Source organism: Telopea speciosissima, chromosome 1, assembly GCF_018873765.1.
Source record: "Telopea speciosissima isolate NSW1024214 ecotype Mountain lineage chromosome 1, Tspe_v1, whole genome shotgun sequence".
Lineage (NCBI taxonomy): Eukaryota > Viridiplantae > Streptophyta > Magnoliopsida > Proteales > Proteaceae > Telopea > Telopea speciosissima.
In genome coordinates, this window is record NC_057916.1 from 60,448,154 (window position 1) to 60,474,053 (window position 25,900).

Here is a 25,900-nt window from a genome sequence, read left to right on the forward strand (position 1 = left end):
GATCAAGTTGTGAAGCAACCATTAGCAGCAGAGGCTCAATTCATTGCGTTTGAAGTCTGTCAATAACTTAATAGTAGAAGACTTTGTTCTGTATAGGCTATAGAAGATATTGTTTCATAGTAGAAGGGAAGAAAAGCCAGTCAAGCTGGGATGCTAAATGGCCTGTGTTAAAGAATGTGTTGTGGGGGAATTCTTATTCATCCCCTGCAGCACAATTATCTTTATATTTAACTTTCCTAGTTAGTCTAGCACACTTTATTTCCTAAGTTAGAGTTCGGACTAGTATTTCCTATTTCCGTAAGAACTATGATTGTAAATGATTTTGATAAGTAGTTTATACAGTGGTGGGAGGCTGAAGGTCGTGCTTGGCGCACTGGTCAAGTGCTCACTTGCTAAATGCTTGGTCACGGGTTCAAGTCCTGGAAACAGCCTCTCTGGAAACAGGGGTAAGGCTGCATACATTTGACCTTCCCTATACCTTGCTAAATGCGGGAGCCTTGTGCACTGGATACGGCCTTTTTTACCGTGGAGGGAGGCTGCCAAATTATCGGCTGCTTTTCTTCTGCAGTCTCCTTCTCTCTTCTTCTCATTGCTACAACTGGTTTTCTGGTTTTGATATTCTCAGATGGTATAGAGCTTCCTTAATTTGTATTAGCAAGCCTGTCCATCAATATTTTGATAGACACTACCTAATTTCTTTTTTGGTGAGATGTCTACTACCTATTACTGGTTCTTCATGAAGGCAGTGTTTATCCACAAGAGTTGATTTCTATCAACATTAAGGCTCTCATCCTGTTTCTGGTTTTTTCATTGCAGCAGCTGTATGTTCCAATGATTTAGTGCATTCAGCCAGAAAACTTCCCTAATGTTTTAGGGATTTATTTATCCCTTTGATAAGCTTTCTCGCTTTTGGATTGGAGTTTATTTTATTTTATTTTTTTATAATGAACTTTATTAACTCAAACCTCTAGGAAAGGAAATATTACAAGAGTCAAAAAACAACCACCGAGACATAAAAGAGGGTAAGCAAAGAGATGATTGGGAGGCTGCCCCAAAACCCGCAAGGGCGTTGGCTACAAAATTACCTTCTCTATAAGTGCAGAAATTTAACTACTGAAATTACTCTAAACAGTTGTTTACAGTCCCATATGAGGTGAGAGATTCTCCAGGTACGCATTTACCCTTTCCATTAAGCACTACACGTAGTACGGCTATTTTTGAACTTGTCCATTGTGATATTTGGGGTCGTTACCCGACCCCGTCTCTGATAGGTGTCCACTATTTTCTCACCCTTGTTGATGATTTTTCACACTGTGTTTGGATTTTTTTAATGTGACATAAATCTATGGTTTTTTCAATTTTCACCTCGTTCTATTCAATGGTTCTTACTCATTTCAGTTGTCGTATCCAACACTTTAGAGTCTGTGGGTACCGCGACATGCCCCAGAGGAAAAGAAAGGTTCCTCCGTCCAAAACAATCTTGCCCCACATCATTATATAATTAAATTACACGTTTCAAGTATCACAATCATGCTCATGCTCATAATCATTCATGTATATATGATATGCAAAAATATCTCAATAATTTTCACATTTCAATTCTCATATCATATTACGATACCACACCTACCCCCAGGTGGAGCGGACTCACGTTTACCTCATACACATCTCTCTTCATCTTGTTGCCATAACAACACGGTAGTGGAATGGTCTCCAATTCCTACACACTTTCCATCGTTTGTCATACCGACACGTAGGTGGAATGACCTTCGTGTTGAATCTCTACTTCTCCTCCCCCGCTAAGTAAGATCAACCCTTCATACCCTCACTCCTCCACCCCCGCTAAGTGAGGTACGCCATAACACACCACATATCTCATTATCTCACTCCCTCACTCTTCTTCCCCCGCTAAGTAAGGTACTTATGTACACTTACTACTCCCCTGCTAAGTGAGGTATTCCCCATTATTAATCCACACAAGCGAGTGTTCACAACTCAATTAATAGAACATGCAATAACTCAGTATTCATTATATCTCAATTTTTTCAATGTCACATCATTTTATACCATGATACTACATTCATAATTCGCCCATCATACTGCAAAACATGTTCACATTCAACTATACATAATCATACTTTCATCATAACTATACAATCGATCAACATGCATTCATTCACCACATGGAGAGAAAGCTCTAAAGTAATACCCACTTACAGTTACGTAGTAAAGTATTGATTGTTCACTCTTGAACACTCGGAACCACTCGTCACCTATAGTCAAATCATATCAAACATGTGTTATAACATTTAAAGGAACCCTTGATTCCAATCCCATTGGCTTCAACTCCCCAAAATAAGCAAAACAAGCTAACAGGGGCTATCCGGACTCGCCAAATACCAACCGGACTCGCTGATTCTCTGTCGGACTCCCTGTCGGACTCGCCGGATATCAATCTGGTTGTCGTTGTCAAGAAAATGAAAATATAGACATAAATCTCCAAAGGTAACCGGATCCCTTCAGTTATTTAATCAGATCGCCGGTTAATCTAGCCGGCTCACCGGTTGAGCTACAGTGCCTACTCGAGAGAGTAGGTGAGCCCAGTAAATGTGAGGATTTTGGGGGGTTTTTCACTCCCAATCCTTAAGCACCAAGTTTTCATACATTATACCGTCATAATCCACTCTAAAACACGCTTAGTTTCATGAATCACGCAAGCAAAGCTCTAATTCAAGTCTTGAACCAAGAAAACTCACTTTGTAAACTCGCACCACTCTCATTTTTGAGAAAATTTCTCACCTTTTCCAAATCTCTCAAATGCAAGGTTACAATGGAACTCAACACCATCTAAACTACACTAAACCTTCATTCATAACATCATTTAGCTCTTAAATTGAAAATCAAATGAGTTCAAAGGTGTTTTTACCTCAAAATCCTCTTCAAGTCCACAATTGACGAAGTTTAGATGGTCAATCCACCATCAAGAGTAGCCAAACCCTCTCTCCTTCTCAATCTTGGTCTAAATCCCTCAATCCTTCATGGATTTCCACCTTGAATAGGTTGTTCTTCCTTCTCTCTTTTCTCTCTTCTAGAATGTTGAGAATTCTAAATTAAATGACAACAAACCACTTTACAGACATGGGCCCTCTCTAGCCCCACAAAGTCAGTAATAGATTCTCTATTGGCCCACTTGGTTCAGCCCATGGTTCCCTATATAAGTCACATGAGTTTAACCACTTAAAATACATGTCTCCTAAATAAAATGTCACTATTCATATAGTGCATATGTTGATACTAATATATGTAGTAACATACCCGTATGACCGGTTTCTCCTCTTGGGGTGCATTCCCCAGTCACAATTGCTCCATCTTCACTTGCCTCACCTTTGATGACCTCTCCTCTCATGGCCACCGCAACCCAGCCGCCTCTATACACAGCATTCACACCCCCTCTACTAACCGCCCCTGCCACAGCTCCCTTCATCGTTGCTCATCACTAACTCTCTATAAATTTGTCCCCAAATAACTATATTTTTTGGCACACTCAGATCACACCGTATTATCGTGGTCAAGATCTCTATGGCTTCGTTGATGGGACCAATCCCTTCACCGCCCGCGCATGGCTGATGTAAGACGATATTATTATGAGTATGTTGATTGTGTCCTTCTCTAAAGACAATATTCCCATTGCTATTGGGAAAACCACCAACAAAGACCTATGGAATGCCCTGCAAGGTACCTTTGGTTCTACCTCTAACATGCGCTTGATGTCGTCATAGCATATAGCGCTTCAGAATCTATTTATGATTGCCGACGAATCCATCACCCATTTTCTTCAACGTGCCAAATCAATTGTTGATGAACTTGTTGCTACTAGTAAGCCATTGTCTCCAGCCAAATTCAATCTTCATATTTTTCGGTCTCTTCGTCAAGATTTCATGGCAATTGTGTCATCATTGTTGACTCGCTAAGATCCTATCTCGTACACTGAGCTCCATGGCCTACTGTTGAGCCAAGAATTTCTTAACGATAACTCCATCAACAAGCTCTCTATCAGTGATTCTACCACCACCACCACATCGCCTTCAGCCCATCTCAGTCAACCCGGTGCCCCCATCAGTCAGACTACCACTTCCTCTAATCATGGTGATTATGGCCATGGAGGGCGGGGTCGTTGTGGTCGGTGTCTTGAAGGTCACAGTGGACATGACATGTTTTGCATTATGTCATCGGAAGAATCACTTGGTGAGTATCTGCTACTACAAGAACCCAAACACTCCTTCACATATAACCCAACCCGCCTACCCCTTCCATCAACCTATCTCACTCACCCGACCCCTCACCCTAACTTCTATCTATGTCCCCACCCGCCTCCCATCCACCTCACCCCTACTCCTACCCCTTCCCATCGGCTGCACTTACCTGGTATTCGGATACGGGCGCTACGCACCATGTGACATCAAATATACAATCACTTTCCTCCTATGATACTTATACTAGTAACCAACAACACCAAGTTGGAATCGGTAAGGGACTTCCCATCACTCATACTAGCTCATCGCGCCATGTCCGCTTCAATGAGACCAACTTTCCCTTCATATCCCGTTCCATCCTTGGTCACCCCAGTCCTCTTTCCTTCCCCTCCTTTATATCCTTGGGCTGCTACCCCAAATTCGGTAACCTCTCCCTTACCACCTCCAAAAACTAACCCCCAACCCTCATTTCCAACCTTTATCCCTCCCAACCATTTACCTACATCACCGTCCCCCTCCTCCTCCCCTTCTCTCCCTTCATTACCATCTCCCTCTCCCTTCCCGTCTCTCCCTTCACCCTCTCCTCCCTCCTCCACTCCCCCTATCCGCACTCGGTCCATTGAGGAACTTTACCACACCACCACCACCCCTACTACTGCCCCCACTACCTCCCAACAACCACTACCACCACCATACCCCACCACATGCACACATTCCATTAGCCTTCGTTCTAGGCCAAACCCCTAAGCTCACATTTCTAATATACCCCATTACCCCCTTCTACATGTTTCTTGCATGCAAATAGGTTTCCAGAGTGGCGTAATGCAATGGTGGCAATGTTCAATGCGCTCTTGCGTAATAACACCTGGTCTCTAATGCCTCCTCCACCTCACAAGAATATTGTTGGCTGTAAGTGGATCTATCACATCAAGAGAAAGGCCGACGGTACTCTAGAAAGGTACAAGGCGAGACTTGTTGCAATGGGGGTTCCATTAACAGTAGGGTCTGGACTACATAGATATCTTCCAGTAGTCAAGTCCACTACCATTAGGACAATGTTCTCGATTGCAGTATCTAGTGGCTGGCCCATATGCCAACTCGATCTCCATACTGCATTCCTACACGGTATCCTAACCGAAGAAGTGCATGTACAATGTACAACCCCCTAGCTTTGAAGATCCAACACGCCCCAATCATGTATGTCATCTCCACAAGTCTTTATATAACCTAAAGCAGGCATCGCAAGCTTGGTTCCAAAAATTATCCAAATTTCTCATTGCCTCTGGTTTTCAATCCTCCCAAACCAACCCTTCACTTTTCATTTACCAAAAAGAGACCACTACATCATATGTCCTTGTGTATGTCGACAACATACTTGTTACCAAAAACCAACCCTCTCACGTGTAGAATCGTCTTACACTGCTGGCTACAACATTTTCCATTAATGACTTGGGGCCATTGAGTTTATTTCTAGGCATGGAGGTCATTCCCCATTCCAAAGGGACCATTCTTTCCCAATCCCGTTATATTTCAGATTTGCTACAATGGATGGGTATGTCAAATTGTAAGCTAGTACTCACACCAATTGCTACTATTAAAGCATCAGCCACAAGGGTGTTCCTCCCAAAGACCCCACCCAATATTGAAGCATGGGTTCACTCCAACATATTACTCTGACTTGACCAGATGTGGCATTCTCTATGAATCGGGCTTGCTAGTTCATGCACAATCCCTCTTTAAAGATCGCTGGTCCTTAGTGAAGAGGATTCTACGGTACTAGAAACATATCCAATCCCACGGCCTACTTATTGAGAAATCCACAAACACCCCACCTTCAAGCGTTCTCTGATACAGACTTGGCAGGTGATTGTGCCGATCGCATGTCCATCGACAAGTATGCCATCTTTATGGGTACCAAATTAATTTCCTAGGCCTCTAAGAAGTAGAAAATAGTAGCACGCTCCTCCACAAAGTCCGAATATAAGGCTCTTGCTGACACTTGCGCTGATTTGACTTGGCTAGAATCACTCTTCCATGAACTCAGCATCCCTCAAACAAAACCACCGATACTATGGTGCGACAATATTGGCGCAACCTACCTATCGGCCAACCTTGTATTTCATGCGCACACCAAACATGTGGAGATCGACTTCCACTTTGTTCACAATAAGGTAGCAAAGTGCAAATTCAATCTCCAATTCTTCTCCAGCAAGGATCAACTATCTGACATCTTCACCAAGGGACTCTCCACCATTCGATTTCAGTGGTTACGTGACAAATTGAAGCTCAGTTATCGTGATACTCCAACTTGAGGGGTTGTATCAATCAAAGATCACAATCAAGGCATGTGATATTTAATTTCCTTATTTCTAAAAATCTTTTAGCATATTTATATTATTTGATTTCCATTCCAAAGTTTGTAATTGCTGGGTTTCCATACATCAGAAGATTTGATTGATTGTAATCTTCTCCAAACATTATATAATGGAAGGGCTATCTCATTAGATGGTGGGCTGATTCACAGTTAATACACGGCAAGCAAGAGGCCTATAATCTATCATATCAAAAATTCTGAAATCCTAGAGATGTGACTTGGAATCAAGGTTTTCTTTCCCCTTCCAATAGGTTTCTCATTAAGGGTGTTAAAACCAAACCGAAACCAAAAATCGAACCCGAAACTGAGCCGAATTAACCGAACCGAGTGAAACCAAATTAATTCGGTTTGGTTTCGGTTTAGATGTATGCTAATTTAATTCGGTTTGGTTCAGTTTCATGTCCAGACCCATCGGTTTGAACCGTAACCGAACCGAATACCCATTTATTCCCAAACCCTATATCTTTTAATATCTTTTGGGTAAATGATAATTAATAAAGTAAGTAAAGTAATCAAAACGGTATGCACCAAAATCAAAATGATAATATCTTTTGGAATAGCTAATTTTGATGTGTTTCTCTATGATTTTATTGATGTGTTTTCTTTTGGAATTATAATTTTGATGTGTTCCTTTAAGGTTTTGTGAGCATTTATTTATACAAATGGAGTTTCTTGAGAACACAGCAAAGCAGCAACAATGGATGAACTAGCAGCCTATAAAAAATGGAACCATATTATAATGTATTAAAAACTTAATTAGACCCGAATTAGAATCATTTTTTTAAACCGAATAAGAACCGAGACCGAATCGAACCGAGGTGTTTCGAATTCGGTTGTTAGTCCCAGAACCGACTCGGATTTTGGTTCGTTTTCGGGTCACACCCACAAGACATGGAACCGAACCGAAACTGAACCGAATACCCAAAACCAAACCGGTTGACTGCTTTATATTCTCATCCCTAGCTCAGCACCCATTCCAACAAGGTCCTTGTCCCCTTCGTGCAGCACCCATTAGTGCTTCTTTCCCTCAAACATCGACAATTGAATATTCCAACACAAATGCTGTTTATTTGCATCCCAATAATAAATACTTAAATCCAGGTTTCCCTGGACAAAAACGGAGAATATGGACAAGAGGAAGAATTTAGCTCTCTCCAAGGAACCCAGTACGCCCAAGGTACTGCCAGCCGTTGGGCTGTGGCGCACACATCCCTAGGCATGCTGCGAGATGTGTGCGATACAGCTCAGCCACTGGATGCCCCATGACAGCACCCTAGGCTCTGTGCTCCCTGGAGACGATCCTGATAATGGAGTAGGGATGGGAAAATTCCATTATTAGCCCTCATATTATATTGCCACCTCTTTATATGAGGAATAAAAAAAGTTGGCTACATTCATCAAAAAAACAAAAGTTGGTTACAAAGTTTGTAACCTACTTAGTTACAAACAGATGCACCCTTGAAAAATATATTACTTTTTTGTAAGGAAATTTATGTTTACCACCCTGTACTTTCAAACAATTATGTCTACTATCTTTGGAATCTTCAAAATTACTTATGTACCCCTGAATGCTAACTTTGTTAGTTTTATTTTGAAAAGACATTTTTGCCCTTTCTTATTTGTTATTAATAAACTCACCCCACCCCACCCTTGTTACCTTTGCAGACCCTGTATCTTGCGACCACCTCCTGCTTCGACAGGTAACTTATTCTAACAATGATGTTCTCATTCATGTATTCATATAAAGGGACAAAAATCAAATTTTGGGGATTCCATTTCGTTCTAACTTGGGAATTATGCTCTTTAATGGCAACAATGAAAGAAAAAGGTGTTGTATTATTATTTTATAAAAGCATTTTTTGGGTCAATGTACTATTTCAAAAAAAGTACTTTTAGAGTCATGTGGTACAAAGTTTCAAAATATGTGTTTTTTGTTATTCCCTCCTTTTTACTTGCCTCCATTTTTATTTTGAATTTGTTGTGCTCTCTTGTGTGCAAGAGGCAATATTGAGCTCAAGAATAGTCCCACATTGGTTGTGGGAAACTAACTTGAGGGGTATATATATATATGGTTGGTTCCTTAAGTTGTGAGCCCTTTGGAGAGGTAGTCACCCTACTCTCTAGTGTGTGGGGGGTCCTTGGGTGCTTTTGAATCGCGCGTCGAGCCGAGCCGAGCCGAGCTGGGCTGTACCGTGGCTTAGGCCGAGGTCGGGGTCGGGGTCGGGGTCAGGGTGTGGGTGTGGGCAAAATCTTATTTTTTAGATAATATAAGTTTTGCACCTTTGAGTTTTAATCTTTATTTTAAAACTCGGTTTGGTTCACCCATGGTTCATCTATACGGTTGAACCATACATACCTATTTGTACACGTATACGAATAGATACACCCCCTCTCCGTATGTGAAGGATACATGTACTGTCTCACCTGTATCTATATGGATATGTGCCTTCATGAAAGGGTACTCCAGCATTATATATACAACTTGTCATGCCTGCCAATATACACAACAGAATTCGTTTTCTGTCTCTGCAACTGTTCATTCCAGAGACAGTTTAACCTTACTGTATCTTCAATAAACAGAGGGCTAGTATAGTCGTTTGGTATCCTTAGTACTCGTATCAGGTTCTGCAACCTATACGTTTAGGAGTTGTTTCATCTTGGAGGGCTAGGTGCAAGGTCAACCCCGTTGCAGAAGTGGGGGCATCTAAAACCTTAAGGAAAGTATCTTTCAGATACGACTCAACTCGGTTTGTTCGTGCTTCTTCCTTTCTGGTTCGTTTCTGTCTGCAACTATTGTGCGATAACAGGTATTTTTTTTATCTCTGTATATCTGATTAGTCTTACAGTATATGCCTTGTATAACAATCTTAAGGTTTTAAAGTTTATTTGGCTTTCTTCTTGTTTAAGACTATGGCTGAGAATAATACTGTGGACCCTACTGCTACTGTGGACCCTCCATCTACTGCTGCTGCTGCCCAAAATATTGCTACTGTCATACAACCGAGTATGAAAAAACCAAGAATAGTCTCAGAGTTTGATAAGATAGCACAGTTCATCGGGCAGAATTTTAAACGGTGGAAGCAGATGATGCTATTTGCCTTGACGCAAATAGGGGTGACGTTTGCATTGACTGATCCCAAGCCTCTGACAAATGAGGATGTTGCTCTTGATATGAAGATGATTGCTTAGATAGAAGCAGACTTTCAATGCAAAAACAGGATTCTGAATGCTCTATCAAATGAATTGTACAATGTTTACAATTCCTTTGACCATGCCTACATGATTTGGAATGCTCTTGTCTGCAAATATACTCTTGAGGATGCTGGTTTAAAGAAGTATGTGGTATCAAATTTTCTGAACTTCCAGATGACTGAAGGTGAAACCATTTCTTCTCAAGTAGACAAATTCCAAGTTATGGTTGGGAATTTGGCTAAAGAGAACATGATTTTACCGGATCTGTTTGTCACAAGTTCTTTGATTGATAAACTACCTGACTCTTGGAAAGATTTCAAAACTACTATGAAACACAAGAGGAAGGACTGGTCTTTTGATCAGGTGGTAGTTCGAATCAAAATAGAGGAACGTAACCATATCAAAGACAGAGGTGACAAGCCTATTGGATATATTAGATCCAATGCTAATCTAGTGGAAACAGAGAAGAAACCAAATCTCAAGAAGAAAGGCAATCATGTTCAGAAGAATACAAACTCTAAGAGGAAGAAAGGAAATTGTTTCATATGCGGCAAGCCGGGTCACTTCAAGAAAGACTGCAGGAATAAGAAGAAGGTTTTACCGGATAAGGCAAAAGTCAATCTTGTTAAAGAGGAAATCTTTGCAGCAATGATAACTGAAGTGTTTTTGGTTGAAAAACCAAATGACTGGATAATTGACACAGGTGCTATAAAGCACATCTGTGGGGACCGAAACTCTTTTCTGAGTTATTCTATTTTAAATGATAAGTTCTATATGGACAACTCCCAGTCATCCAAGGTTATCGGCAAAGGAAAGATTACATTGAAGCTCTCCTCAGGAAAGACACTTGTCTTGGACAATGTGCTGCATGTGCCAGAAATTAGACGCAATCTTATTTCAGGGCCACTTCTCAACAAAGCAGGAATGAAGTTACTTTTTGAGTCTAACAAGCGTGTAGTTCTGAAAAATGATGTATTTGTGGGCAAGGGGTATTTAAGTGATGGTTTATTTGTACTAAGTATTTCTGATATAATAAAAGAAAAGCCAAATGCTTCTTTTGCTTACCTTATTGATTATTACGATTTATGGCATGGTAGATTAGGTCACTGCAATGCATCTTACATTTCCTATATGTATAAGAAAGGCTTAATAGACAACCATATTAAGAAACCATTGACAAAGTGTCCCACATGTATAGAGGTAAAATTCACTAAATCACCACATAGGTCAATAGAACGGCAAAGTGGCCTTCTTGATTTGGTGCATAGTGATTTTTGTGACTATAAGTCACTTGAATCTAGAGGAGGCAAAAAATATGTTGTTACATTCATAGATGACCACTCTAGATTCACCATGATTTACCTTCTTAAGTCCAAGGATGAAGCAAGTAATGCTTTTATATCCTATAAGGCAGAGGTGGAAAATCAATTAGGGAGGAAAGTGAAAAAGGCTTAGAACTGATAGAGGTACTGAATACTCTAATCTTGCTCAGTTTTGTGAGGTACATGGTATTATTCATGAGACCACCACCCCTTATCAACCTGAGTCTAATGGGGTGGCAGAAAAGAAAAATCGAACATTGAAGGAAATCATGAATTCAATGCTCATAAGCTCAGGATTACCCCTAGACATGTGGGGGGATGCCATTTTATCAGCATGTTACATTTTAAATAGAATTTCGCACAAGAAAACGAGATTGTTACCCTTTGAATTGTGATATGGAAGAAAACCTACTATAAAGCATTTAAGGGTATGGGGTTGTCTAGCCAAAGTGGCTATACCAAAACCAAAGAAAAGGAAATAGACCAAGGATATGTGATTGTGTTTTTATTGGATATGCAGCGCACAGTACTGCATATCGATTTATGGTTATTAAAATCATAAATGATGTGTTTGAAGAAAATGACATCATTGAGTCAAGGGATGCAAAATTCTTTGAGAATGTATTTCCTCTTAAGTCTAACTTACTAGAAAGTAAGGTTGATAGTAGTGTATCATTTTTTGGACAAGAAATGTCAAAGGAAATTGAGCCTATACCTAGTGATTCAAGTCAATTACGGAAAAGTAAGAGGCAAAGGAAAACTACTTTTTTGGATGGTGATTGGGTTGTCTACCTTTTAGACAAGGATCCTTTATCATATAAAGAAGAGGTTATATCTTTAGATGCCGTGTTTTGGAAAGAGGCCATCAAAAGTGAACTAGATTCTATTCTAGCCAATCACATATGGATATTAGTTGACTTACCTAAAGGTTCCAAAGTATTGGACACTAAGTGGATATTTCGAAAGAAATTGAAACCAGATGGATCACTAGATAAGTTTAAAGCCCATTTAGTAGTAAAAGGCTTTAGACAAAAGAAGAATATAGATTACTTTGATACATTTGCTCCGACAGTAAGAATAACTACTATATGAGTAATGGTGGCTGTTGCGTCTATGTATAATTTGGTTATACACCAAATGGACTTGAAAACAGCATTTCTAAATAGTGACTTGGTAGAAGAAATATACATCAAACAACCGGAAGGTTATGTTGTGCCTGGACAAGAACACAAGGTGTGTAAGTTGGTTAGATCACTTTATGGACTAAAACAGGCTCCAAAACAGTGGCATGAAAAACTTGATTCGGTACTTGTATCGAATGATTTTCTCATAAATGATGTTAATAGGTGCTTGTATAGCAAGTTCTATAAAGGCAAATGTGTGTTCATCGTACTCTATGTAGATGACATGTTGATAATGGGGACAAGTTTAGACATTATAAACAAAACTAAAGGTTTCTTAATGTCTAAGTTTGATACAAAAGACATGGGAGAGGCTGATGTAATTCTTGGAATTAAGATCATCAGAAAAGAAAAGAAGATTATATTATCCCAATCCCATTATGTTGAAAACATACTAAAGAAGTATGATTATTATGATTTATCACTGGTTAAAACACCTTTGGACATTAATTATTTTTTACAAAAGAATTTGGGGGAACCTATCTCCCAAAAGAAATATTCATAAATTATTGGTTCAGTTACATATCTAATGAACTACACTAGGCCAGATATCGCTTTAGCGTTAGCGGTTGGAAAATTGAGTCAATACACTCATAATCCAAGTATAGAGCATTGGCATGCCGTGACAAGACTATTGCGATATTTAAAGGGAACGATAGACTATAGTCTTCACTATAGCGGAAAACCAGCCATGTTAGAAGGCTATTGTGATGCTAATTGGATTTCGGATACCAAAGAAACGTTAGCAACTAGTAGATATGTTTTCACACTAGGAGGTGGAGCGATTTCGTGAAAATCGGTAAAACAATCCTGTGGAACAGGATCCACCATGGAAGCTGAGTTTATAGTTTTGGAAAATGCGGGAACTGAAGCAGAGTAGCTCAGAACTTTGATGGCAGATATTCCATTGTGGCCAAAACCATTGCCTTCGATATCACTACATTGTGATAATCAAGCGGCAATAGCTAAAGCTAAGAATAAAATGTACAATAGAAAGAAGCGCCACATCAGCCTAAGACATAATTTTGTACGGCAGTATATTAATGAAGGAACAATAGCTATTGATTTTGTGAAATCTAAAAGTAATTTAGCTGATGTTTTCACAAAATTGTTGCCTACAAAAATAATTCATGATTCATCTAAGGGAATGAGGTTAAGGCCTGTGACATAGGTCATGTGATGGACACCCAACTTATGTGAAGAGGTAAATTCCTGAATTAGGTTCAAAGGATACAAACGACGTCACTAGGTGATCTGGTTAATACTACTATATATTAGCTTATTCTAGGTAGATAGGAAAAGTAGTACTACCACAAAGAAAGAAGGATGAGTTTTATAGACTCTTAATCAAGTCAGATCTCATGTAATGTGGGGATGTGTTAACTGTGGCGCACACTCTGGACTGATCTAAATAGGTATAGGAGGTGAAGCCGCCTACCGATGAGAGTTTTATAGGCGAATTCTCTAAACATCTATGAGACCAAGATAGGGGACAAGGCCAGTTAAAAAATGTCCATCTTCATAAAAGGGATATCACAAACGATTGACTAGTAGGATGTGGTTGGTGAACTAGTCGGCTACACCGATAAGGAAAGGTTCAAGAAGTCTGACTTCACCCTTACTCTGTAGCGTACTCTATAGCGTAGTTTATCAGACCTAGTGTAGGTTCAAGTCCTGAAGACACCTGCAACGATGTGTCCTACTATGTCTAATATACTTATCACTCGTGATGTATCACTATTTTGAAACTTGTGGGGGAATTGTTGTATTAGTATTTTATAAAAGCATTTTTTGGGTCAATGTATTATTTCAAAAAAAGTACTTTTAGAGTCATGTGGTACAAAGTTTCAAAATATATGTCTTTTGTTATTCCCTCATTTTTACTTCCCTCTATTTTTACTTTGAATTTGTTGTGCTCTCTTGTGTGCAAGAGGCAATATTGAGCTCAAGAATAGTTCCACATTGGTTGTGGGAAAGTAACTTGAGGGGTATATATATATGGTTGGTTTCTTAAGGTGTGAGCCCTTTGGAGAGGTAGTCATCCTACTCTCTAGTGTGTGGGGGGTCTGTGGGGTGCTTTTGAATCGCGCGTCGAGCCGTGCCGAGCCGTGGCCTAGGCCGAAGTCGGGGTCAGGGCCGGGGTCGGGGTGTGGGTGTGGGCAAAATCTTATTTTTTAGATAATATAAGTTTTGCACTTTTGAATTTTAATCTTCATTTTAAAACTCGGTTTGATTCACCCATGGTTCATCTATACGGTTGAACTATACATACCTATTTGTACACGTATACGAATAGATATACCCCCTCTTTGTACATGAAAGATACACGTACTATCTCACCTGTATCTATACGGATATGTCCCTTCATGAAAGGGTACTCCAGCATTATATTTACAACTTGTCATGCCTGCCATTTTATATACACAACAGAATTCGTTTTCTGTCTCTGCAACTGTTCATTCCAGAGACAGTTTAACCTTACTGTATCTTCTATAAACAGAGGGCTAGTATAGTCATTTGGTATCTTTAGAACTCGTATCAGGTTCTGCAACCTATACGTTTAGGAGTTGTTTCATCTTGGAGGGCTAGGTGCAAGGTCAACCCCGTTGCAGAAGTCGGGGTATCTAAAACCTTAAGGAAAGTATCTTTCAGATACGACTCAACTCGGTTTGTTCGTGCTTCTTCCTTTCTGGTTCGTTTCTCTCTGCAACTGTTGTGTGATAACAAGTATTTTTTCTATCTCTGTATATCTGATTAGTCTTACAGTATATGCCTTGTATAACAAAAGGTGAAAACAATATTCCGAGTTTAGCTTTATCTATGAAGTTCAAATGAACACATGGAGAAAAAAGAGAAAAGCAGAGCTTTGCGTTTGTTGTAGGTTTTGGAAGAAAAAAGCAATTTGGATCCTCTACTACTGAGCTGCCCGGCAGGACCGTGTTACCCGGACACAGTGTTGCATACAAAGACCACCTTACCCCTGCCCAAATGCCTTGCCCGAGTGGGAGTAAGGCGGTCTTCGCGCACAACACCGTGTCTGGGCAACACGGTCCTGTCGGGCAGCTCGGCAGTAGAGGATCCTTGCACAGAAAAAAGACAGAGTGGGTGGGTAATGATGTAATAGAGTGCTAACATCAATAATGCATGAGAAATTATTGTTAGAATGTTAACAAATCGTGAAGCTCTATCTTATCAAATCTCTCTCAGTAAGTATAACTCCTAACTCAATCCAGTTCAGATTTGATTCATAATTGGCTTTCACTTCAGATTCATTGAACCCACCTCCAATTTCACTATAAAACCAAGAATCTAAGACTACCTCTTTGTTGTTCAGCAATTGATTATCAAAGGCTCAAACAAAGCCCCTATCCCAGAAACCATGTCTATCCTTCCAAGCACTACAGAATTTATGACTTTGGCCGTACATAATGGCACTCCCGTGCAGGAAAACTTCCACAAACTCTTTGAATGTCAACTTGTGGAGCAGAGTCATTACCTGCAAGAGCTTCTCCCTGCCTCCAAAGATAACAACAACCCAAACAGAAACGAAGACACAAGAAGGGCAGACGAAAAAAGAAGAGAGGGTATTGCTTCCTTTGATTAACGAGTCATTCGTCACTATGAAGAATATTACAAAGCCAAATCGATTTGGATAGAACAGATGAGCTTCGGTATCCACATCTGCCAATTCAAGTCCACAGCTGAACCTTTGTAGGAAGAGTGATAATGGGGTTAATAATGAGGTAAGATTAAGCAAAAAGAGAAAGAAAGAATACTTACACCTTCTCCTGATTGGGTTGAGGACTCATCTCTCTATCTCTTCGATCGATCCCAGAAGTAGAAGAAGAAAGAGCAAGTCGAACTGAATAAGATGAATGATGAAATGAATCAGTAAGACTACAGAGAGAGATAGAGAAGAGGAAGAGTGCCCATATTAGAATGAGGGGAATAGCGACGTCGGTAGTTCAAACATGGGAATGGCAATGGAAGAGGTTTTCGTTTTCTTCCCTCTGTGTTTTCGTTTTCTGCAGTTTTGAGAAGATGATGCTTCATCCCTAATGGGGGTAAAAATGTAATAGCACTTCATCCCAGATGGAGGTAAATATGGAATGAAGTGCTATTAAGGGTATTATGGACATTTAGATTAAATTTGGGCGATGACAGCATCACTTAACTGTTCAAATCTAACAGCAGGGGTACAGTTGTAAGAATATTTCGAAATACAAGGAAAGTTTTTAAAATAGATGAAATTTTAAGAGTTTGGTTCCTCTGGACGTACTAGCAGGTGAACGTACATGTGAGAACCAACCACCAGTCCTATTTTTGCAATTCACAAGGGGAGGAGGGGTATTTATGAAAACAAAATTAAAATGTGATTGGCTCTCACATGTACGTTCACCTATTGGTACGTGCAGATGATTCATTCCCAATTTTAGGGGTGGTAGACGTAATAGTTTGAAACCACAGGGATGGTAAACATAAATTTCCCTTCTAACTATCAAGGTGACAACCAACATTTGAAGTGTAAACAAGGTTTTAAAATGCGGGTCGGATTGGAATCGATTGGGATCGGTTTTCCAGAACCATAGAATTGGTCCACATCCAAAAACAAGAACAATTTTAGGGTTTTTGTCTTTTGAGGGTTAATTAGCCGTGTCAGATCAATCACAACCGATTCTGATATGAATCAACCGATTCAATGAATCGATTCCAGATTTTTAACACCACGGTTTTAAACGAAGTCAGCTACAGAGGATATGTGTGAGTCGTAATAGAATCTGGTGGAGAGGAATTTTATAAGAACAATAAAGAAAGGAAATGCAGATTTTGAGGACGGGTGAATCACAATGACATCAGCAGATGCTTCAGAGATAATTCTTCTATAATTTTGGATGGAGTTTCATTCACGCAGAAGACCTGGAAACCGTCGAGCCTAATACATGCACTGACCATTCCTCAAATTCTGTGCTTCATGTATTTTGTTGGGCAAATAAAGATGCAGATCTGGTGGAGTAGATGGGCAGGGCAGTTCTAGCTCCACGATTTCTGTATGATTTGCATCAAATATTGATATGATTTCTCCATGTAAATAAATATCATCAGACCAGTAGAACTTTTTTTTTTTGGGTAGAAGACCAGTACCACTTGCCTCCATTGCATAGGATGCTTCATCCAGATATCGAATCCTAATCTTATTAATACTTGTCACTATAATTCCAAAGGGAAAGAGAACGCCACTTGGTCGCACGCAGCACACACCGCCCTTGTGACCTGACACAAGGGGTATGTTAAATGACCGCCGCACCCCAGCGGTCATTTCGTGCACCCTTGTGCCTGGGTGCAAGGGCAACGTGTCTGCCATGACCGGGTGGCGTTCTTTCTCCCAATTCCAAAATAGTGGTTTTCAGTAGGGGCCCATGGCTTTAACTATGGGCTCTGGCCTCCTTCCATCACAATCCCATACAAAAAAACAAAGAAATTTGCTAATTGTACTCGCTAGAAATCCATTTCATTTGACAGAGGGACCAAAACCCGACTCCCTGATTTGTATAGAACATCCTTGTTGAATATACCCAAGTGGATTGCTGCATTAATGCATAGAATGAATGACCAAATAAGAATTGAAATCTTTTTTTTTTGGGAGAGGAAAGGGGGGGGGTAAAGGGGGGGGGGGGAAAGGTCTCCTCTTCACTATTACATTGTCTTTACCTGATGGATGGGTACAGGGAAGTTCAATCCCTTTTGTATACCAATGTTGGGTAGACTGGATTCCACATGTTGTTCTTTATATAGGTTAGAATTTCCTCCTGCATTCATGAGAATAAGAGTCGGGTAAAATGTTGATCGCCAAAACCCACTTTTAAGCCTTCCTTTTAAAAGGAAAAAGGTTTGCTATACAAACAGTAGGAGATATTCCCAAATGGACCCATTTTTTTGGCCACATGGGCAAATGATTTCATCATACTAATTTCCAACCATTGGATAGGTTGGGGGAATTCCTTGAATATGCCACATGTAAATTGGTGGTCCATTTCAATCATATAGCACACCATTTATGGAGTAATAACCTAGATTTTCTTTCAATGTTCCTTTTGCAAAATCTGAAATTAACCCATGACTAGATAATGATTTGGACATGTCAAGAGCTTAAGCTCCACAAGTCAATTCAGCATGCAGTTTCTCCGGAATAAAAAAAAAAAGGGTGTTATCTCACCTCCCACACTGTCAGTGTAGGAAAACATCCCACTTCCAAAATTAATATCTAGTCAAAATGACATGTTACTAAATTCTATGCCCATAGCACTTTGCTAACTCTCCAACATCCAAAATCTCAGATCTTTTTGTGATTGCTTTCCCCCCTAAATTTGTTAAGCATGCTATATCCTGCAGTTGGTGATGATCGCTATTCAGCAAGATGCTATGCAGGCTAGTTCCACCAATATGGGATCTCTGTCCAAATTATTTCTTATTCTCAATTCAATCTATCAAATAATCATTGTTTAGCCTAAAATTTAATTTAAATTTTTTAAACTTTGTGAATCATAATATATTCATGTGACTAAATTATTTTATCACATTAATTTTCATTGATCATACTTATTGTTTTTATTACATTTAAATATTTTTCTATATTTTCTAATGAAACAATTTTTATACTTTTGAGTTTTTGACTTTTACATACGGATTTATTCTACTAATTTTCTGGGGTGCATCTTCTTTATCTTGATAACTCACTATTAATTTTTACGCCAAGAACTTGTTTTCATGATTATCTATTCTTTGACATTTTGTTTTCAGCTAACATTAGTAATACAAAAGGCCCCTCATATTAATCACATTATCAACATTTCATGATTAAAGGAAAGGGCTAATTCATGGTATTAATGATAAAGATACCTCATTTAGTTTTTGGAGCTCTCGGCCATCCATATCACGGTATCCCTCTGCCAGATCCTCACTTATAGCTTCTTTCAACACAGCTGCAGCTATTTCTGTCGTTATATCCCGTATGCTGCAAAATCATTGTACCAAAGCAAGTAATATCACATTTAATTTTTTCATCAATATATAGTATGTAATGGGTATCCTCCAAAATAGAATCAGATTATTTACCTGGATATTGAAGGATATATGATCCCATTCTGAACATCTTCTTCTTTCATATATGCAGCCAAGCTGTGATCTCAAAATGCAAAGGTTAACTTTAAAAGATCAAATGTTGTTTCTTTACCAAAATGGTTGTCAGAAATGAGTCATATCTGAGGATTACCATTCAGCTGCAGCCTGTAGCATGCCATCAGAGATGATACGCGAGCCAGATAGAAGAGTACCTAGCCCAATCCTGGATGATCACATAGATGGTTAGTTCATGCCCAGGAAGGCTGACCTTCCGTATATAAATAAATAAATAAACACTGACCCTGGAAAGAGGTACATGTTGTTTCCCTGGTTGCTGTGGCCAATTCGACCATTTCCTGAGACAATATACAGGAGATGATCCAAAAAGGGTCATATCATCAAATAATTAAACCTCCATCAAATTCCAAATGTAAAGATGCCTCAATGTAAATAAAAGGCATTGCTTATTTGAAATTTTAAGGGAAGAGAAGCAACTTTATTTACAACATATGAAGCATGTGAGGAGCAAGTCAAATGTCATTGCCACTGGGAGCCGACGAGGATTAGTGTGTCTAATGGAATGTGCCTATGGAAAAGGAGTGCAATCCCATGAGTCTCAAGATCAACCATTGAAGTAGAAAAAGAGAAAAAAGTACAGATGTACGATGATTGTGTGGAAGAGGAAGATTATGTGTGATTGTGTGTCAATTCCAAGACTCTACCAGCTGGTCCTGGTAAAAGAGCTGCCTGCCTGTTGAATTTTATTTTTTAGTGGGGGATGGGATTATAAGAGAACAGAGTGGAATCCAACCTTCTGAAGAAATTTGAATGATTCGGAGTTGGAGGAATACAAAATGCTCTTTAGTCACTCTAGAAGATTCCCTTGTAAAGGAGTTGTCGACTGTCGTTGCACCATGTAGAACAGTATGGACTATGGAGGTAAGGCTCTAAGAAGCTCTTCCCAGTGAGGTCTCTTTACGCTTTTATAGTTCCAATTTCAAGAAGACTAGAGGAGTGCTCACCAGTTCTAAAATTTTGGGAAACCAGTTCCCCCTATGGTAGTATGGTGGAAGCAACTTCTATGAGCTTGCGCTTGACAAGGTTTTTATTGTTAATGAGCTACATGAGAGATGAGTCCTGGCAAAAGAAATGTGTTACTTGCAAGAATTTGTAGTCCTAGTCTGGTAGTGACTACTTCTACTGACCTAACTTCTTAGTACCATCTGGAATATTTTTTGTCATTAGCAACACCAGGTTGTCTTACACAGGTTGGAACCAACAGGTCTGAGTCAGGTTTGACTAGGAGCAGTTTCCAAGCCTAACTTCTTATCACGATCTCCTAATCAGATCCATCAAGGGCAAGATGTCCACTTTTTAATTGAAATCACTTTGTGCTGAATGTAACTCTTGAATGTTAAGCATTTTCAAAGTTCAAAGCACAAGCACCCTTTGCTTCAATTTGTAAAGAGGATTAAGCCTTAGACCACAGCCTTTTGGTTGATAACCATAACCCACACCTTCTAGAGTAAGGGCTTAAACTTCGGGATGGTAGTGGTATGTTCCACATATCATTTATCCACTATTATTGTAAAACATTAGAATATAATTAAATTTTTTAAAAAGATGAGTTGATGGGCTAGGTCAGTGCAGGGTGTTTCCTCTTACACCAGTCTGCCACTCTTAAGTCAATCCCTTCACTAATAGTCAAATGACGTATCACACAATCTTCCCCTGTCAACTCCTATAAGTGCATATATTTAAAGAATATTTTTTAAAACATCAAGTTTTCACAGAACTCTTAACATACTTTTCAGAGTCCTCTCTCTCCCCCCTCCCCACCCTTTTTCCTTTTCTTTGAAAAATGGTCCTCATAGTCCACATGCAAGGCACCAGATCCAGATGGAGTCGCAATAGATGTGCGGAAGAGGTTAGGAATTTGTGGTTTATCTAGGCTAAACATGCAATTTAATAATATTATACGCACAAAGAAAATACTAGATGAATAGAGAAGTATTGTGGTTCCGATTTACAAAAATAAAAGGTGATATTGAGAGCTACAATAACTATATAGGCATAAAACTAATGAGTCATACTATGAAATTATGGGAGAGAGCTATTGAAACTCTCTTGAGACAAGAAACTACTATTACGGAGAACCAATTTGGTTTTATGACAGGAAGATCCACAACAAAAGCTACTTACTTACTTAGGAGACTCATGGAAAGATTTAGAGATTGCAAGAAGAATCTCCGTATGATCTTTTATTGACCTAGAAAAATCTTATGATAGAGTCCCTAGAGAGTTAATTTGGTAAGTACTAGAGAAGAGAAGTGTTTCAAGTGAATACGTGGATATAATTAAAGATATGTACGATGGTGTGGTGACTCGTGTAAGAAATGTGGGGAGTCAAGATCATAGTTGTCACGGAGCCTAGGTGACCCAAGGCATTGGAGAGGATGATGCAGATACTTCACCAAAAGAGGCTTATTATGATGGGAGTAAGCCTAGGGTTAGGTTCTATACATGTTGGGTCTTTGGTCCCATGGGTTTTCAATGTAATAGGTCATTTTATGGACCTAAAGTAGTGGTATATGTGTTGCATACGAGATTAGCTCTATAATTAGTTTATTTTCATGTTCTAGTCTTTTAAACTGAACTGCCAAAGCTAGTTTGAATCAGTGGTTCAATTTAAGTGACTTAAGTCATCTATTTTTTTCTTAATGTAATTTCTTTGTCTTTTGGGTGCACACTCCCACGAATTTAGAAAGGGAGGTGGAGCTGGCTAGGAATTTTCATACTACTAGGCTGATTAGGAGCAAGGCAATTGGCCACCTAGTGCATATTACCTCTGAATTTCTGAAAATCTGCTATTGCAGCTCTGCAACTATGTTTCTTCTTCGAAGAATAGCTTTGTGTTTGATCAAAGCTGGTGGGATTGGTGTTTGATCCAATCGACACCATGTAGTGTGAAGCCTGGGTGGTTCTTTTGAAGCTCCTTTCTAGTTTCTGTCCAAGATCTGATATTTTCAAGTTTCAACCACCAACAAGCTGCTGCCAGAGAGTTTCTGCAACTACAAGTAAGTTGGAAGCATCCCCATCCCCATCCTTCTTCTCTTAATCCTCTACAACCCCAACCCTAGTTTTCCCCTTTGGTATTTTCAAATTTCCCATACCCTAAATTCCCCACAGACCTAACCAGCCATCAAAACTTCATCAAACTTCAACCACAACACCCCCTGCCCATAAGAAGCATTCAATCTCCCTTGCTGCCCCTTCCAACCACTGAAACCCTAATTTCCCCCATCTCAAATCAATTCCCAAAACCCTAAAACTCCGACAGCCCAAACCAACTGTCAGAACAGTCTACAAATTTGACCGATTATCTCCAAAGAAAACCATTCAAGTTTGGTTAACTTCTGTCCAGCCAAACCCTAGAAATCCATCTTTTTCTCTTTTCAAAAAACCTGAAACCCTAACCCTAACTTGCTGCCTATTTAAATTTACACACTTCCATCCATCAAAACATTTCAGGACCTTCACTAATAGACTCCCCTACCTCAACTTGACATAACCCATACAAATGTTATGTTTATTATTCACATGTACACTTGCATGTATAGTAGCATGTTCACTTCACTGGGCATTCAGGTTACCCCTTTATATGTTGCTATTTTTCAGATAAGGAGTCAGGAGAGGAGGCTTGTACAGCTCCAGAATATGAATATAGTTAGAGCTTGACGGCCTAAAGGACATTTGGTGATGTTGTAAAGTGATATTTTGAATGTTGGAAACGTATTTTGAGTATGTACATTAATGTAAAACTTGCCACCAATGTACAAATAACTCTTGTAATGTAATTTAATTTGTATGCTTCCGCTATGTTATATGCAATACTGGGATTTTTGCTACTACTTTAACATGTTTAATTGTGACCTTCTGGGTCGGCACTCATGAGAGCAGTGCCTGAGACCCTATTCAGATTTGGGACATTACAGTATGGCAGATCATCTAGCTAGGTAAGGTGTTGGTTGGAGTGCACGGGTTTTAGGGCTGTTCACATTGTACGTTGTCACTATGTTAGGTTTCCTGCTATTTCCAGGACTTACGGCTTCTCTTTCTATTAATAAAGTGTTAATTTGTTGCCCATCAAAGGGATGAAAAAAAACAAAGAATAAATAATGTAGATAATTATGGCCATGCATGTATAACAGTACATACCCAAATCCACATCTTTGAATGGACTTCCACTTGCAAATACGACATTGTCACCCACAATGGAAAATGCTTCTTCAGGGGTGCATTCAGCTGTCAAAAATAATTCAGCAACAACGTTTATTAATACGTAAAATTCATACTTACAAGCTAGTCTGAGTTCACGTACCATTCTGGGTAGGATTTGACATTGCAAAAATAGCTGGTCTAGTTGAAGTTGAACCTTTCAAGGCTTCTAAAACCTAAAAGCATGTCCAGTACACCGACACCAACTTTCTTATGAATAACCAAAACATGCTAAAATTCATAACTATAATTCATAAGCATAAGACAGATCTTGATCACAAAACTGAAAAATTAGTCCATGAGTCTTTTGAATAGAAAACAATATGAAAAAAGATGAGAAGTCATCAGAAATATTTATTTGTATTAACTGTTATGTACCTCTTTGGAGAACAAGCCCCCAACTGCAGATAAGCCAAGCAGTACATCAGGCTTTACTTCTTTAACCTGATTGACACAGAAACAGATTATTGGGGTTAGTGCATTGAATTCAGTAGGCAAAAACTACAAGTTTTCTTGTTATTCATAAAAGGTTGCAGCTTAATCTGTTAATAATTTCACCAGCTGCATCAGTATTCCATCTCAAAACTTTGACTTGTGGTCACTAGATTACCCACTAAATAGCCCAAGATTACTCACATGTGACTTGAGCATGTGATGGCTAATATATAGGAAAGGTAAGATCAATCAGCCAACCTATGCACAGAAGTGGACTGCTTTCAGAGAACAAGATGTTGAGAATGAAGGATTGCTTTGAACAATTTATCTGGCTTCGCTACCATGGAACTCTCACCAACAGTAAAACCAATTATCACATCTGTTCTCTCTCATATATAAGTTGTTTGACGAGCTTATTATTGTTTTCTTCCTTCTCATCAATTAAGGTTAGATTATTAACATATACACATTGAGATAACTCATCATAAAGTAACATGGATAAATTGGAACTAATATCAACTCATGGGTGTGGACCAAAGTAAAGCCAATATAGTGTAGCCTCATGTGGTAGAGTTGGCCTTTCACAAGCAAGGTTCGAAAACTCGGGTCTCGGAGCCATCTCGGCCCAGCCAAAAACAGAGACGAGTCGAGATCTCCCATTTTTTTTTTCCGACTTGAAACCCCATCTCGGTGGGTTTTAGACCTATTTTGGGTCTGAAAGTTGGTATTCAGCCTATTTTAGGTCATTTAAACACAATGACATTATCAAATTTTGCAAAAACAAAGTCCAAATAGGACTTTTACATCGGACCCTAAGTTGGTAGGCGACGACGTACTAAAATACCATACTCTACACATTAATGACATAATTTAGTAATAGAAAGCTAGCAAAACATTCAATTAATAGTAAAACAACTTAATAAGCATTACAAATGTTAAAGTGATACATCAAATTGTTTAAGTTTAACAATGTCACAACTTACAACTATCATCACATAAAATGAGATTGAATCACGTATTCATTCCCCACTTGTTCCACATAGTCTTCCCATGACATATTGTTGCTCCACTGTTGCATATAGTTCTCCACAACATTCATATAAGAGTTGTCATCCACATATAGCAAGGCCCCTATCCTAGGATATAGCTATTGCCATGTGGCGTGAGACAGTTGCCATGAAGTGTGAGATCCACTGCTTTTGCTACTGTCATATTGAGGCATGCATTGGACTGGGATTATGGGCCCAATACCAGACCCAGTGCTTTGATTGTCAAACTCATGTGTTGACTGGCCAAACTGACCATAGGTACTATATTAAAAACCGGTGCTCTCCTGCCCATAATCATAGTAATGATGAGGCTGAGATGAATGCCACGATTGATGCTCACTACTAGTATCCGTACTCATGCTTCCAAAACTTGCTAGCATGATGTTCATACTCGTGTCATCATGCTGAGGTTGGTTGTGTTTGTGACCCATCCTTCTCTTGTACATTTTACTGTGGCCACTATGGTCTTAATCTTGTGTGGCATGTGTAAACTGAGACTTACCTGTGTAACGCACAGGGTCCTCCTGCGTTCCCACTTCATGCTGGTATTGCTCGCGCATCCCCTCATGACGATCATCATAATAACCACTACTCTGCATGCCACCACCACCACCACCACCAGCAGGGTCATCACCATCACCATCACCATCATCATCATCATCAGGAGCAGTCCCTGTTGCAGCCTCAAAAGATCTCG

General features: G+C 39.4%; 1 protein-coding gene across 3 annotated transcripts in view; it reads right to left on the reverse strand.

The window, feature by feature from the left end:
- Positions 1-4,341: 4,341 nt before the first annotated feature.
- The window catches only part of LOC122669090 (NAD-dependent malic enzyme 62 kDa isoform, mitochondrial), a 97,080-nt gene continuing 75,521 nt past the window's right edge, over positions 4,342-25,900 (reverse strand). The window contains exons 12-21 of one of the 3 annotated variants that reach the window (XM_043865766.1): positions 24,098-24,163; positions 23,823-23,895; positions 23,660-23,746; positions 19,743-19,797; positions 19,593-19,664; positions 19,436-19,498; positions 19,220-19,334; positions 18,032-18,129; positions 11,344-11,351; positions 4,342-4,351 (exon numbers count right to left, since the gene is read on the reverse strand). In XM_043865766.1, coding sequence (XP_043721701.1) covers positions 18,055-18,129; positions 19,220-19,334; positions 19,436-19,498; positions 19,593-19,664; positions 19,743-19,797; positions 23,660-23,746; positions 23,823-23,895; positions 24,098-24,163 — 606 coding nt within the window. In that variant the 3' untranslated portion in view covers positions 4,342-4,351; positions 11,344-11,351; positions 18,032-18,054. Of the gene's footprint in view, positions 4,352-11,343; positions 11,352-17,792; positions 17,908-17,991; positions 18,130-19,219; positions 19,335-19,435; positions 19,499-19,592; positions 19,665-19,742; positions 19,798-23,659; positions 23,747-23,822; positions 23,896-24,097; positions 24,164-25,900 lie in introns of those variants that run through there. The other 2 variants (XM_043865755.1, XM_043865746.1) reach the window with 2 other exon arrangements.